A 14,709-nucleotide genomic window follows, 5' to 3' on the forward strand; every position below is an offset into this window, starting at 1 on the left:
GTAACCTATTGATTTACACCACTGTGACGGGACTGGGAATCTGCTAAATGCTTCAGGTTACATCAGTCTCATCTGTATTTTTTGTTTTTAAATGAAAAAGCTTTAAAAGGGCAAGCTTCTTTTCAAGCAGACCCATTCGATCATTTCTCCAGCTGCTTCTACCCTTCGCTAGTTCTAAGGTCCATCCGTGCTCCCACCAACCCGAGACCCAGCCCATGCTAGAACTGATCCTGAAAAGCACATTCAGAGTGGAGATCGTGCAGAAAGGACGTACCTCCCAGAGTCCTGCCAAGGTCCCACATCCATAATTCGTGAGTAAGGTCCCTGAAAATCATGAGCTTGGCTTAAAAATAATGAATTTTTTTTTCCCCATTATTTTGTGTTTTTATTTGCTGTCTGGTTGTCTTATTTTTTCCCTCTGCACCCCAGAGGAATAAAACATATTTTTAAAAAGCAAGCTGCTCTTCCTCTATCACTTGACTCCAGGAACTGGGGCGCTTAAAAGAGTTTTAGAAAGGAGTGTGGGGCAACACTTCATGCACAGGTCGCAACTGCTGCCCCAAACACCCCCTTCCCCTCCACTCCCCCTTCCCCCTAAACCTTTCTGGAAAATCCATCCCCTGCCCCGCTGTGCCCCTCTCCTCCCCTGGCAGCTACGAGCCTGGCTCCACGGGCAAGCCCAAAAACCATCGGCCCAGCCGCCTTTCAGGCCGGGCGACCCTACAATAACAAAACAGGAAACAACACGATCGACGACCCAGACTTGTTCCAAGCTTCCGGGGGCCGGGGCGGGGACTAATCGCAAACCTGGCGGGTGGGGTTGGGGGGGCAGACTCCAGCGCAAGGCGCCTCCCCCCGCCACCCCGTGGGGCCAGCCCTCGGCCGGCTATTGCATCAGCTGGGGAGCGGCCGCCCCACGCTGGCCCCGGCCCCGCCGGGGCGCCTATAAGAGGCGGCGGCGGCGGCAGCCGGGCTGCGGGCGGGGAGCGGCGGCATCGGGCTCCTGCGCGGCCGGCGCCGGTAAGTGCGGGGCGAGGGCGGCTGCTGGTCCACGTGCGCCCGGGGCCGGCGGCTCCGCGGAGCCCGACTGGGGCGCTCCCCGGCGAGGACGCGGCGCCCTGCCCGGGGATCCCGCGGGGGGGAGGAAACGTCCCCGCTCCCGCCGGCCGGCCCCGGTTCTCCCCTTGTGGGTGGGGGGCGCTGCGGGGCGGGGAGCTCCGGCGGCCCCCGGGCTGAGCCGCAGCGGCGCAAGCCTGGGCGAGGCGGGAGCCCCGGCCCGCTCCCCACCCCGGTGGGGGCGCCCCCCGCGCCAGCTTCACGCAGCCCGGGGCAGCCGCGGGCGCCCCGCTGGAGCGACCTGGGCGCCGCGCGGGGCTGCCGCCGGCTCTCGCTCCGCGAACTCGCGTCGCTCTCGGTTGCTTCTCCCGGATCCGAGCGGCCCTGTGCCCGCCCCGCGGCGCCGGAAGCCGGCGGTGTTAGCGGAGGCCGCCCTTTGGGGCAGGGCTGCCCCGTTGCACAGGGCTGGGTCGCGCCCCGAGTCCGCGGGGAGGAGCTGTATTTGTGGGGGGAGCGGTGGCCCTTTTTTTTTTTTTTTTTTTGAATGGGCTGGTGGAACAAGCTCCGGGTTTCACGTTCAGGCCTTCCCCACTTACAACATTTAAATACGGGTTTTATTTAAAAAAAAAAAAATGGAAATGGCGCCAAAGCACCCTCTCTGCCGGGAAAAGGAAGTGGCGCAAGATCCTAGAACTGCGCATCTGCCCAGACTCCCGTTACCACTGGGATGAGCAATAAGCTGCCTGCCCACTGGGAAGGAGTGAGCTATGGGGGTGTCCGCCCCGGCCCCTGAGAGGTTTTTCCTGCTCTCCCTGTGGCGACAGGACACTTTGTTCTGGAAGGGTATCTGTAACTGGGACTCTTCTTTTTTTGTTCTCCTCCATTCTCCAGATCCGTCAACATGTCTGTGTCTCACAGTTCCAAGCTGAACAAGGTGGTCAGGGACCAGTACATGAGGCTTCCCCAAGGGGGCAGGGTCCTGGTGACTTATGTATGGATTGACGGCAGTGGAGAAGGCCTCCGCTGTAAAACTCGAACCATGGACCAGGAACCAAAGTGCATAGAAGGTAAAGCTGGGCCTGTTAGCTGTTTGTGTCTGTAAAGGGAGCAAAATATAGAAGCCAAGAGTTTTAGATGCAAGGCCTGTAACACTAGTAACATTATGTGAGGAGCTGCTGTATGTTTGTTTGATTTATTTGGTGGCATAATGCACAGAACTTTCCCCCTGCGGATTATGCAAGGTGAATTAACAGGGTTGTGGATGTTATCATACGGTTATATAAGGTGGAATGGTAAATAGCTGGCCTTCTCCAGGATGATCGTGTTTGCTATCCATAAGCTCTCTGCCATCAATGCTAGGATGGTGAGGGGGCAGCATTCTTACCTCTTAAGAGCAGGGCTCGTTTCCAAGAAGCATGTTTAAACAGGATTCCATCAAAAGTGGTTTGTAATGGGATTTGGCTAGGTGCTGTGGACACAGAGCCAAAGGCCCTGGAAGCCAAACCTCTAGTTTGGGAGGCGCCTCTGAGGCTGGAATGGAGATGTTAACCCTGTCTGGCATGCTGGTCACTAAAAATGCAGTGAACTGTTTGAAGTCTAAATCTATCATCTTGTTTGAACCATCAGTGTGGTTAAGGGGAGTTAAAGTGGGGGTGCTTGCTGAAAGCCATTATACAAAACTAAACCCTATAAATGATGGAAACTGCTTCAAATGAGGGGCTGCTGCTGCACCCCTAGTTCCAGCACCTATGGCTGTTGCTGGATTTTTGTCCCCTTTATGGTCAGTGATGGGAGTAGTAGCTGCGGGACTGGGCTTTATGTAGATACAGGAGAGTCAAAAGCTTCCTGGATTTCCTTTTGAAGCAGTTTTCAGTGGCATGTTGTGGAGTATATCCTCCTTCTTAAAATTCTTGAACTTTTAACATGATCAAATTGAGGGATTTTTAATCTTAGGGATTTTTCCTTTTCCTCTCACTCCCAGATGTCCCAGAATGGAATTTCGATGGATCCAGTACAGACCAAGCAGAAGGCTCCAACAGCGATATGTTCTTGATACCAGTCAGGATGTTCCGAGACCCCTTCTGTCTGGACCCGAACAAGCTAGTGTTGTGTGAGGTCCTGAAATACAACAGAAAAAATGCAGGTGAGGTTCCTGTCTGTCTGCACTGCCCTAAACTGGTTGTTCCCAGAGCCCGTGTGTTACCAAACAGACACGCCAGCTAAGTGTTATGGGCATCAAAATATTAGGGCCTTGTTCTCAGAAATGCTGAGCACCCACAATGCCACTTGAAGTCAGTGGGAAGTTGTGAATGATCATGTGCTACTCAGTGACTGAGCTATAAGTTGTAAGTGGTTTTTTGCGATTAACCTAGGCGTGCAAAAACCCCGGATCTGGTGCTGGTTATCTGCAGGAATCCGGTGTTGGGAGGACAGGAGAATTGTATTAAGTAGTCAAAAAGTAGGTAATGTTCTGCTTACATCTGTCGGCAGAGGTCACCACCCGCCTCACAGACCAGGCCAGCACCAAGTAATTTTAACCTGTATTCAGGGAGATTGTACTTACTGCAACCAGATTACTAGAACGTAGCATCTTGAACATTAAGACCGAAACTTGGCAGTTAGGGTTTAAAAACATAGAAATGATTGTAGATTTAAAGTGTATTTTAAATAAAAACCTATATGCCCGTACGCAAAGCTCGGTTAAGGTACCTGGGAGCCTTAGTGCCGTGCCACACTCTCGCTTCCTTTCCCCTTGCCACTGGAATGCTCCACTAGTTGCTTTGAGAAAGGAAATCTGCATCTTGTATGTTGCTTCTCTGACTTCCACCAGTTTGATCTTCTCTCCTAGGATATATCTGTATCCTTGAGCCTGGCCTACAGTGTCCTGTCAGGCGCACAGGAGGAATCAGGCCTGCGTGTTCAGGATGATTGTGGAGAAACTGATTGATTCCTGGCCTTGTCTAAAGTGATCTCGGATCATTGTTGAGCGTGAACGAGGTGTAGTTATGAATGAGGAGTCTCCTGGCTCCTGTGAGGCAAAGGCAGGTCAGGTGATCCCCTACATGTGGGGACCACGTGTCTGTATGCAAAGCTTTCTCTGGGATGGAAGTCTAAGGGATGTGGTGGTCCAAGATAGGGTGGGTTGGTTGGTTATAAAAACACTAAAACTCTGGCATTTCACTTTTGTGTGAAGTACCATAGTGTAAATCCTGACTTCTGGACTTCTAAAAATAATTATTGTGTTGTCAATTACTGCTATGCTTCTATTCTGACAAAGGCTTTCTTTAAGAATTGCCGTACTTTTTGAGACACCGGTCTAATAACAGTGTGCAGGCTTGATGTAGATGGAAAGCTCAGGCCTGGGTCTCTACTTATAAATTCGTGTTGGTGGGCTCTTTAAGTTAGTTCTTGTAACATACATAAGGTAATCATCAAGTGATCCATTCCCAGCTTCTGGCAAACAGAGGCTAGGGACACCTATCAAGCAGTAAGACAGCTCTGAGGGGCAACTGTTGTGATCTCAGATGACTGAATTTATGGCTTAAAGTAATCGAAGTATTTAAATCCATGCACTTGGCTGTATTCTGTCAAACAGGGAGGTTATCCATGTTACTGTGTTTAAAGTAATATGGTTGAATAGATTTGTCAGTCACCAATAACTTAAGCATATGAGACATTCTGTATAACTTGAATTAAGGGGCATTTGGCTTGACGAATGGAGGTGGTGCTTTTCTGGCAAAAGTACCTAGAAAGGTCCTGTCATCCACTACAGATTTCCTGTGGTTACAATATTTTGTTTAATTAAATTAGCCAACCATCATCTACAGATAAAGGAAATGGCTGATTCCTAGCAGCTAGCCTGGGGCTCAGTTGTATCTTTAAAGCAGTGGCTCGTTTTGGGGCTGAAGTGGAGCCAGATTCTCCCCCAGGAAGAGCTTCAGGAGACAATAGCTCAGTTTCTGAAGCTTGTTTAAATGCATCTATTGTACCATGTTCATGATCCTGGTAGAGCTAAAAAGATTCAATGGGGAATATGGCAGCCAGCGTTGCTCATAACAGTTGGCACTTACCTAGTACCCAGTGAGTGCCAGTCCCCGAACTGACTTTTCTCTGAAGGTGCCCAGCTTACATGGTTAGAGGGTCTCTTCGTTTTTCTCTCCACCATATAAACGTTCTAAGTGTGACCTTTAAAAGAAACGGTTGCTGGTGCTCTGTCATTATTTACACATCCCTGGGGTTTGTGTCGCAGCAGCACTTGGGTCTCTTCAATGAGCACTGTTGGTAAAAGTGCAACTTATTGCCTGCAGGGTGCCATTTTCAGTGACAGGGAAAACCTGTTGTTTCATTTCCTTCTTCTCCCGTTTACCTGGATTCTTCCGTTTCAGGTCTCTCTTGGGCCAACAGTATCTTCGGGACTGTTCTGATGGGTTTCTATGCCACTCCCAGGGGGGAGAAAGCCAGATAGACTAGCCCTGGCACTCAGTCAGCTTTTGCAAGCTGTCAGCCAACTTGAATGCTTGCCCAAAACATAGGGGGCAGTGAGGTGGGAAGAGAGCTCAGGAAAGCTTGGCTGGGGACACGTGTGTAGGGTAGGAAGATGGCCTTCTTCTGAGTAAGGGACTGTCCATCTGCAAAATGGGAAGACTACTTGCCTACCACTGGGGGTGGCAGTCTAAATCCATACATACTTGGCAGATGGCCAGATACTGTGGTGATGGGAGACATCAGGGCATAGGGCTACTTAGATGTTTGTGGATTTTTGTATCTATTTTAATGGGCTGAGGGTTAAATTTGCACTTTGTATATAAAATTACACACCCTTTGAAATCAAGCACTGTTGTCTTCCTCCAATGCTAAAGCAAATGGTGGGTGAGCAGAGAACATTTTATTCAGGGATGGAGGGAGATGACCCTGTGTAACAAGTTACTTTCCTTATTCCCTTCCCTGCTGTTGACCACATCTTGTGTTGGTCTGGATTTATCGAGCTCTCAGCTCAGCTTTTCCACAGCCAGGGCTGTCCTAGTCCTATCTTTGAGACAAGTCTGTTGCCGTGCAAACCAATACAGTGTCATGAATTCATAATGACAATATTGGTTGCAGATTCCCAACAGAGAGAGGCTGGCTGGAGGAGAACCCTCTATAGCTCGTAGAGGGCTATGCAAGGAAAAGTGCCAACTGGTGTCTTTCCCAGTAAGAGAGACCCTCAAGTGATGGGCTGAATGAAATGCTGGAGGGGTCCAATCCCCAGGTTACGTGTTCCAGGTCTAATTAAGGAATTTCTCTTCTCTCCAGAAACTAACTTGAGGAACATATGTAAAAAAGTCATGGACTTGGTTAAGGACAGCCATCCTTGGTTTGGAATGGAGCAAGAGTACACATTGCTGGGGATCAATGGACACCCGTATGGCTGGCCTGATAATGGGTTCCCAGGTCCACAAGGTAAGAGCTAGACTCTCCTTCCCCTGAATGCCCTCCTCCCGCTAGTATTCCCAGATTTCTGGTAGCTAACACAGTGGTACCCAACTCCTGCACCTCTTCTACGATGAAAGGACTGACTTCACAAGATGCAGTTCCCATTGACATCTATGGCAGTCAAAGGCACTCAGGGCCTCACAGGATCAGTGCTGAACCCTGTGCAGTTCATGACTAGGGCTCCAATCCTGCAATGAGAACCGTGTGGGCAGAGCTTTGTATTCTGTGTGGGTGCAGGTCTCTTTTTTTTTTTTTTTTTTTTCCCCCCACACACATGCCCTGCCATCCCCAGTGCAGTTTTCATGATAGGATCTGCATCCAAGACTGTTTTAACTTGCTGAGTGAGTGAAGCCCAGCAAAAAAGCTCTTGCATCCACACATCCCAAGTGGTACTGGTGGGTGGATTACTTTGGCTGGCTTAGTTCAGCTGCTGTTCTCACTTCAAACAGCCAGAACTCCTTCTGAAGGTGTTGATCCAGCCATGGGCTTCTTGGACAAATCACCCTGCCAATTACTGCTCTCAGGCAAATGGGTGCAGCTTTTTCCTGAAACTTAAATTACAGGCAGCACTGTGCCAAGTTCAGCTAAGTACCAGTGGCACGCCTGTGCATTGCATGCCCTGCAGATAACGTGCCCTGCAGTGGTACCACTCGCCTGACACTGCCTGAGATTACACAAACTTTTCCATTCTAGAACTTGTTTGTCGAGGGTTTGAGAACTTGGTTGGGGAAAAAAATCTGCAGGTGGTTATTAATATAAAGACTGGTCGTGTGAAGGTTGGGCGCTCCAGCAAATTCCCCCACCCCCTGCACACAAACTGGTTCGGCTGCCTAGACTGGATTGAGTGGGGGTAGTGACACTAGAGGGTTTTCTTCTTCTTTTCTTTAAGATCCCCTAACTGGGATTTTTTTCTCAACATCTCCTTTTTCCCTCTGAGTTTGTACTGCAGAGCTAACTGCCTCCTTTGAAGGAGGAAAACCTGTAGCAAACTGCAGCAGGTTAACACTCGTTCAGGTTCCAAGTTTGTTGCAATAAACACAGGCAACATTAGCTGTCAAAACAATCTCAAAAAGCCAGCCTTAGCGTTAGAAGTGGAGTTCATTGTAATGGAGCAGTTCTTCACTTCCTTTCTTCCTGCCACCCCCACAATGGGAAATGCTCCATTTAATTGGGACCAGTTAGCTTGTGCAGTCTCTCTGCTGGAACTTTAAGTACTAAGGAATACAATAGCTAGAAGTTAAATGAGGTTTATGGGAAAATTGACGCTCCTTCCAAGTTTACTGTGGGAATACTGGGGAACAGCCAGAGACTAAATGGCCCAGAGTGTTGGGAATGGATTATGGAGCATTGCACTTCCTAGCTGCTGTTCCAATCAATCCCCTCACTGGTCATGTCCACCAAACAGCTCTCACGTGGAGCAGCTTTTGGTCTCAATACCTTTCCCATAGGATGGGCAGGTGTCCACACAACAGAACAGCCCTTTCAATTGGTCACGTTGCTGGCAAATCTCAGCAGAGGCCAACAACTGGATGTGCCGGGGGATTGAACTGCTCTTGCTCCTAGATGAAGTCCCTTCAGCTCAGTGTGGAGCCGAGCTGGAGAAGCCATTGCATCTCTGTGGTTATTAGGGCTCTTGTGCAGGAAGCAGAGCCCTGAGAACATCTGAGTTCTAAATGCTCGCTGGAAGATAAGCCTGTGGGATGGGAAATGAAGAGTCACTGCTCCTCCCTTGAGCTTGACTTGGTTGGTGACATGGTGTCTTCCTTCTAGGGCCTTATTACTGTGGGGTTGGAGCAGACAAGGTGTACGGGCGAGATATTGTCGAGTCCCACTACAAGGCATGCATCTATGCCGGGGTGAAGATATGTGGCACCAACGCTGAGGTCATGCCCTCCCAGGTATGTACAGAAGGAGCATTTCTCATTGCCCCTGTCAAGAGAGCGTTCGTTGAGGCAGGAAGCTGAGGGGGAATTGGAATACTTACCTTGCACTGCCTGCCAGTGCCCCGAGCATTAGCTCTGCAGTGCTCTCCCTGGGGATCTGGTTCTTGCAGTCTACAGCTTCCCTCTCCCCCACTTACTCACAGCTGCTGCAGCACCTGACCTCTTGCCCAGTACCGAAGAGAGCTGTCTGCACTGAGTATTCATGGTCTTCAGCAAAACTACGTGGAAGGGAGAAATGAGCTCCTTCTCCACCCAGGGTGTCAAGGTTCCTTCCCCACTCTGAACTCTAGGGTACAGATGTGTGGACCTGCATGAAAACCTCCTAAATTTATTTTTACCAGCTTAGGTTAAAACTTCCCCAAGGTACAAACTATTTTCCTTTTTCCCTTGGACTTTATTGCCACCAAGCATCTAACAGATATATAACCGGGAAAGAGCCCGCTTGGAAACGTCTCTCCCCCCTCGCCCCACCAAATCCTCCCCAAGCCCTACACCCCCTTTCCTGGGGAAGGCTTCATAAAAATCCTCTCCAATTTGCATAGGTGAACACAGACCCAAACCCTTGGATCAATGAACAAGCAATCAGGTTCTTAAAAGAAGAATTTTAATAGAAGAGAAAGTAAAAGAATCACCTCTGTAAGGTATTTACCATCCTGATTTTACAGGGTAATCAGATTCAAAACATAGAGAATCCCTCTAGGCAAAACCTTAAGTTACAAAAAGACACAAACAGGAATATCCATTCCATTCAGCACAGCTATTTTATCAGCCATTTAAACAAAACAGAATCTAACGCATATCTAGCTAGATTACTTACTAAGTTCTAAGACTCCATTCCTGTTCTGTTCCCGGCAAAAGCATCACATAGACAGAGAGAACCCTTTGTTTTCCTCCCCCCGCTTTGAAAGTATCTTGTCTCCTCATTGGTCATTTTGATGAGGTGCCAGCGAGGTTATCCTAGCTTCTTAACTCTTTACAGGTGAAAGGGTTTTTCCTCTGGCTAGGAGGGATTTAAAGGTGTTTACCCTTCTCTTTATATTTATGACACAGGGGAAGTGTGTTCTTCTGGAGAACCTAGTCTCCAGTGCTGAAAGGTGGAAGCAGGGGTTTCCAAAGTCACTGTGCAGGCTCAATTTCCTCTACACCAGCACGGTCACTTGCCACTGAGTCAAGTGACCTCGTTCAGCTGAGGCTTGGTCTCCAAGAGAAAGCTGCACCAGCTTCACTGAAGGTGTGACTTTTAAACTAACGCCAACCCTGAATGGACACTCCTGTTTCAGATTAGCTCAAATTAATTCCTAATTCCACATGAGAGGGTTGCACTCATTTTAAAATTGCACCTCAGGTCAAACCGGTGCGACTTTCCCATGTAGACAGGACCTGAGTCTTGGCGCACTCAGTATGAGTCGTTCGGAGTTTTTGGTTTGGTTTGTTTTTTTCCCCCTGTCCCTGCTGTCTGTGGAATAGGGCTGAGGGTCATTGGCAAGGCAGTGTGTGGGGGTAGATCTTACCCTGGCTGCACCTGCTCTCGGCATAAGTGGAGGATTTTACTGCAGTGTTGTCTGCCCAACACCTTAACAAGCCCTGAATTGATTCTAACCCACAGTGAAGTGAGCCCTCCTAAGCTCCTTGCTCCACTTCCTTCCATGTTCTGCACTTGATCCTTGCTAGGCTGGGTAATACCTACAGATGCTATAAAGTTGCCTCCGAAAGGAATCGGATAACGCAAGCCTCTGCTTAGTCATCCCGGGTGGAGCAGCCTCTGGCTGCACATTGGCAGGAGCCGGATGATTAAACCCTTGATAAATAGCTCACTGGCGTGCGTGCCAGAACACTTGGCAGGGGTCCGCCATGATCCACTGTTGAGTCGAAAGCAAGTGGCTAAGGGAGATACCCAAACCTTAGCGTTAATGCTCATCTTTCCCCTTCTAGTGGGAATTCCAGGTCGGGCCTTGTGAGGGCATCGAGATGGGAGATCACCTGTGGATGGCAAGGTTCATCTTGCACCGTGTCTGTGAAGACTTTGGGGTCGTGGCCACGTTGGACCCCAAACCAATGACTGGCAACTGGAACGGAGCTGGGTGCCACACCAATTACAGCACAGAAGACATGAGGAAGGAGGGCGGTCTCAAGTGAGTTAATGCCGTTGTTAGGCTGGAGTCTGTCTGGGGTCATTATGGTTGGTAGCACCTTTCTAAGGGGCTTACTGACATGGCTTCTAGATAATGGGTGAAATCCCTCCCCACAACCGCATAAAATTTGCACACAACGACAAAATGCTAATGCATCGTCCATTAGTATAGTGTGTTGAAGCAAGTCACAGGCCTGATGAAACGCTCTGGTGGGCGTAAGTTGGGCACCCCGATCTAGTGTGAGCTGTAGAACACAGGCCATTGAATTTCATCCAGATTCCCCATGTTGGGCCCAGTGGCTTCTGAGACGCACAATATTTTCGTGTGACTGAAGACCACTGTGGTGTGCCCCAGACAGAGGACAGGTGAGACCGAGGTGCCGCCTGTCCCTGGAGCCCTGCACGTGTCTCTTGCTTGAGTAACTGCATTTGGCAGGATTCTCAGTCATGCTCACCCCCTGCACTCAAAGAGCACTTCATGTTGACATGATCTCTGTATTACTGGTATTGCGGTAGTGCCTGGGAGCCCCCGCCATGGCCCAGGCTTCCACTGGGCAACGTGCTGCATATCTGTGTTTTTTAAACTGTTCCTCTCCTTGTTGGTTAGATGTATTGAAGCTGCCATTGAGAAGCTAAGCAAGCGACATGACTACCACATCTGTGTGTATGACCCCAGAGGAGGCAGGGACAACTCCAGACGACTGACCGGCCACCATGAGACTTCGAGCATCTTTGAGTTCTCTGCCGGCGTGGCCAACCGAGGAGCCAGCATCCGTATCCCCCGCCAAGTCGGCCAGGATGGCTATGGTTACTTTGAGGACCGCCGGCCTGCAGCCAACTGCGACCCGTATGCTGTCACAGAGGCCATTGTGAGGACGACGTGTCTCAACGAGACAGGGATGCAAACGACAGACTATGCAGACAAATGAGGTCTTGAAGAGGGTGGGGGTTTGATTATAATCTAGTTTCTCATGTGGGTTTTATGAACATGTGACCTGGTCAGCTGTAAAGTCCAGACTCTTTAGAACTTTGCTTCTGGTCTTGTGAAATGGTGGCTTAGAAAAATATTTCTAGATGTATTGGGGGAGGGAGAATCTATATAGTTCTCAGCCAAACTCCTGGTTACTGGTTTTAGATCACACATGGGCGTTTTTAAAACTTGGATTTGATTTCTTTTTTTTAATTGACTTTATACTGTGATGTACATAGACTCCAATATAAAAGCTGCTGCTGTTGAATCTGTTCGCTCCCCACAACCCTCTTCTTCCCCCTCCGCCCCGCCGTATTTGTATTGTAAGGTAACAATAAATAGTCTTATTGGCTGACATGTCAGCCAGTCTCTGCTATAAATACATTTTTTGGTGCGGGGTTTTTTGTTTTGCCTTTTTCTATCGTTTCTCCACAGATTTAACTCTGGGATCACTTACTCTACCACAGATAGGCAGCCACCTGTGGGGTGAGACGTGGCAGCTTTTCAATAGTGTACAGTGGTGTTGGCCCTAAGGAATAGTTCTAGTTAGGAAACTTTGGGCGGGGGGGAGAAGATTCCTGTTCCAAGCAAAACTGATTGCTGACTGACGGGGAGTTTAGGTCGCAGTATGTGCAGTATCCAGCCTGCTGTGGAATTTGGCCAAGATGATAATGAAGCAACCTTGAAGATAGGTGTTGTGGGATCTTTAATGACCAGAGGTGGTCAGGACCTTTGATTGTATTTCTTGGCTGAAAGGCACCCATAGAGCCCCATGCTGGGGTGTCCTACAAACCTTCAGTAACTCTGCTTCGTGCAGCACCTCTGTTTCCTGAAGGCTGCCAGACAAGGCCTGACCCTGCTTACCATGAAGCGGACACCAGGTGGGATCACTACACAATGTGGCCTGACAAGAGCAATGAAGTCTAGTGGGATGCTTGCTGTATCTCAGACCCTGGTGACTGCCATCACAATGCCTGCAGCTGCTGGAAACTAACTCGAGACAGGAGGTGCCTAACCTGAGTGAATGCGATTGCATCCTGATCCAAGAGAAGATGTTGCTTCCTGTTTGCTCTCCTGGGGGAACAAGACCAATCCCAATGTTGGTCCATCCCCTGTCCCAACCCCGTAGCTCCCCACCCCCCAAATCTAGCAGAGCCCTGTGGATTTTTTCCTCCCCTGCTGCCCCATTTTTAACTATGCTTTTAACCACCTTTTGTGGTCCCCTGTGGCTGCAAAAGTCCTTAAGGCCGTCCACTGGTCAGCATAATGTCCATGTTGCTTGTGAATATGCCGCAACACATGGCTCACTCAGGGTGCCCAGACAACAGTATACATGGATACGCCTAGCAAGTGATACTGATGTCCCTACTCTGGCTGCATGCCGTATGTCCCCTAGGTGTTTAGCATGGTTTTGATCAGTCAGAGCTGTCCTGAGTAGAGCCCCCTACTAGCCTATTGCCCCATGGAGCAAGTGCTTGGGCTGTGGGAATCCGGTCTGGGTCTCTGGTACAGTAGTACACCAGGCTACCTCCTTGGAAGGAAGCAAGAAGAGTTGCTGTTTTCTCCCTACTGCACGGGATTCTGTTGCCACGGGCTCCATAACTGCCCCCTTCCAGTCTGTGGATCATTATTGCATTTCCTACAGGTGGCTGCACAGGGTCTGTGCATCCTGCTTCCAGCCCTAAAACAGGCTGGACGGTGGCTGGCTGCCTTGCCCTGACTCAGTCTGCTCCTGGGAAGCTGAAAGCCCATCCACCTTAGACGTGATTCTCTGAAAGACAAACAGAGCACATGCAGCCTGAGCAAACATGGCTGGGATGGGGTGAGCAGCTGGCAGGTGTTTACACAGCAGGGTGCGGCTGGGCTGACTCAGCAGCCATCCCCGTGGCCTCATTCCTAAGTATCCTAGTTAATGGTGTAGGGCTCCATTTACAGCGAGAGTCAGACTTAGTTTAACGGGGCCTGAAGCATACAAAGGAGCCATGGGAAGGGGTCTCTCTGGGGCTTCTTGTGCATCCACCTCTGCTACTCACTGGTGGGATTTAGGCATTTCTGTGGGTGAGGAAAAGGAGGTGTGGACCCATCACTCAGATTTGTCATGTGCCACTGACACCCCTGGCTTAAATGTTACAGGGGAGAAAGTCCTATTAACCCATCACCTTCAAGGTAAGTTCTGCCCTACACTCCATTCAGGAAATCAGGGCCAAGCCCTGGGGTTTGGCTCAAAGCAATGTTTACCAGGCTGCCTGCGTCTTGATTCGTACAGAGTTTATTGACAAAGGGCAGTTTAAAAGCCTGAGCAGGATCATTTCACCACAGCGCAATCGGCTGCCCGTCACTCACTCAGCTAGTTGGCGTGGTAGCGTTGGACTAGGGGTGAGTGCCCAGAGGGCCCCCCTGGCTGAAGGGTAAGCCAATGGCTATAGGGTGCCCAAGGCAGCCACCAACCTTGCCCCAGCTTGCTGCCTCCTGGGCAGGTCAGGGCACGGGAAATGCAGATCGGATGCAGGTGCTGAATGCAAATGTAGGACACGTACTTCTCTGGGGGCTGGGCTGAGTGGCTCGTCGTAGACAGGCAATAAAAAGCTGCACGCCTGGAATGATGCAGCTTGACGCTCCCACCACCGAGCACCCTTTTTCTTCTGCAGAACTGAAGCTTTTCTGCTTAAAGATACGACCTTTCTAGCCAGGCCACTTGTGAAGGAAAGCCCGAGCGTGCAGAACGCATGCAGGGCTCCTCGAAGGCTTTGCTACACTATAATTGGTAGAGAACCCAGTTACAACACAAAGAGGTCCTGGCCTTGAGTAAGATGCACTTTTAGCAGAGAGGGGACCTCCCCATGTCTCCAAAGAGCCTCTCCGCCTTGCTTGGGCCAAGGAGGTAGCACGTGGTAAGGGCATGGCACAAAACCCAGGGCTTCTGCCCATCAAAGTGATAGGCTAACTAGAGAACAGCAACCCCACCTGTCCAAATGACAGACCATTGCAAGCCACCTCACAGAAACAAAGGGAGATAGTGCTGGGTGGCTTCAAAAGGATCCTGCAGGGCAGCTGGGGGGATTTCTAAAATACTGCGCCCAGTCACAACGGACTGCTTTGTCCTTGAATATCCTTTGGTGACTCTGTGTCTGGTACTG

At 49.9% G+C, this 14,709-nt stretch overlaps 1 protein-coding gene across 1 annotated transcript; it reads left to right on the top strand.

The window, feature by feature from the left end:
* Nucleotides 1–927: 927 nt before the first annotated feature.
* LOC142000043 (glutamine synthetase) lies at nt 928–11,879 on the top strand. Its single transcript, XM_074974061.1, has 7 exons — nt 928–1,020; nt 1,948–2,123; nt 3,038–3,199; nt 6,349–6,495; nt 8,299–8,426; nt 10,404–10,603; nt 11,210–11,879. The coding sequence occupies exons 2-7, from the start codon at nt 1,958–1,960 to the stop codon at nt 11,529–11,531; spliced, it is 1,125 nt and encodes a 374-aa protein (XP_074830162.1). The 5' UTR covers nt 928–1,020; nt 1,948–1,957; the 3' UTR covers nt 11,532–11,879.
* Nucleotides 11,880–14,709: the final 2,830 nt, after the last annotated feature.

Source organism: Natator depressus, chromosome 16 (assembly GCF_965152275.1).
Source record: "Natator depressus isolate rNatDep1 chromosome 16, rNatDep2.hap1, whole genome shotgun sequence".
Taxonomy (NCBI): Eukaryota; Metazoa; Chordata; order Testudines; family Cheloniidae; genus Natator; species Natator depressus.

What these genes read in the sequence shown, in the direction of transcription:
- LOC142000043 (XM_074974061.1), top strand. Translation starts at nt 1,958, where the DNA reads ATGTCTGTGTCTCACAGTTCCAAGCTGAACAAGGTGGTCAGGGACCAG. An exon ending in TGGGTTCCCAGGTCCACAAG is followed by an intron (nt 6,496 to 8,298) that starts GTAAGAGCTAGA and finishes TCTTCCTTCTAG; the next exon opens with GGCCTTATTACTGTGGGGTT. An exon ending in CTGAGGTCATGCCCTCCCAG is followed by an intron (nt 8,427 to 10,403) that starts GTATGTACAGAA and finishes TTCCCCTTCTAG; the next exon opens with TGGGAATTCCAGGTCGGGCC.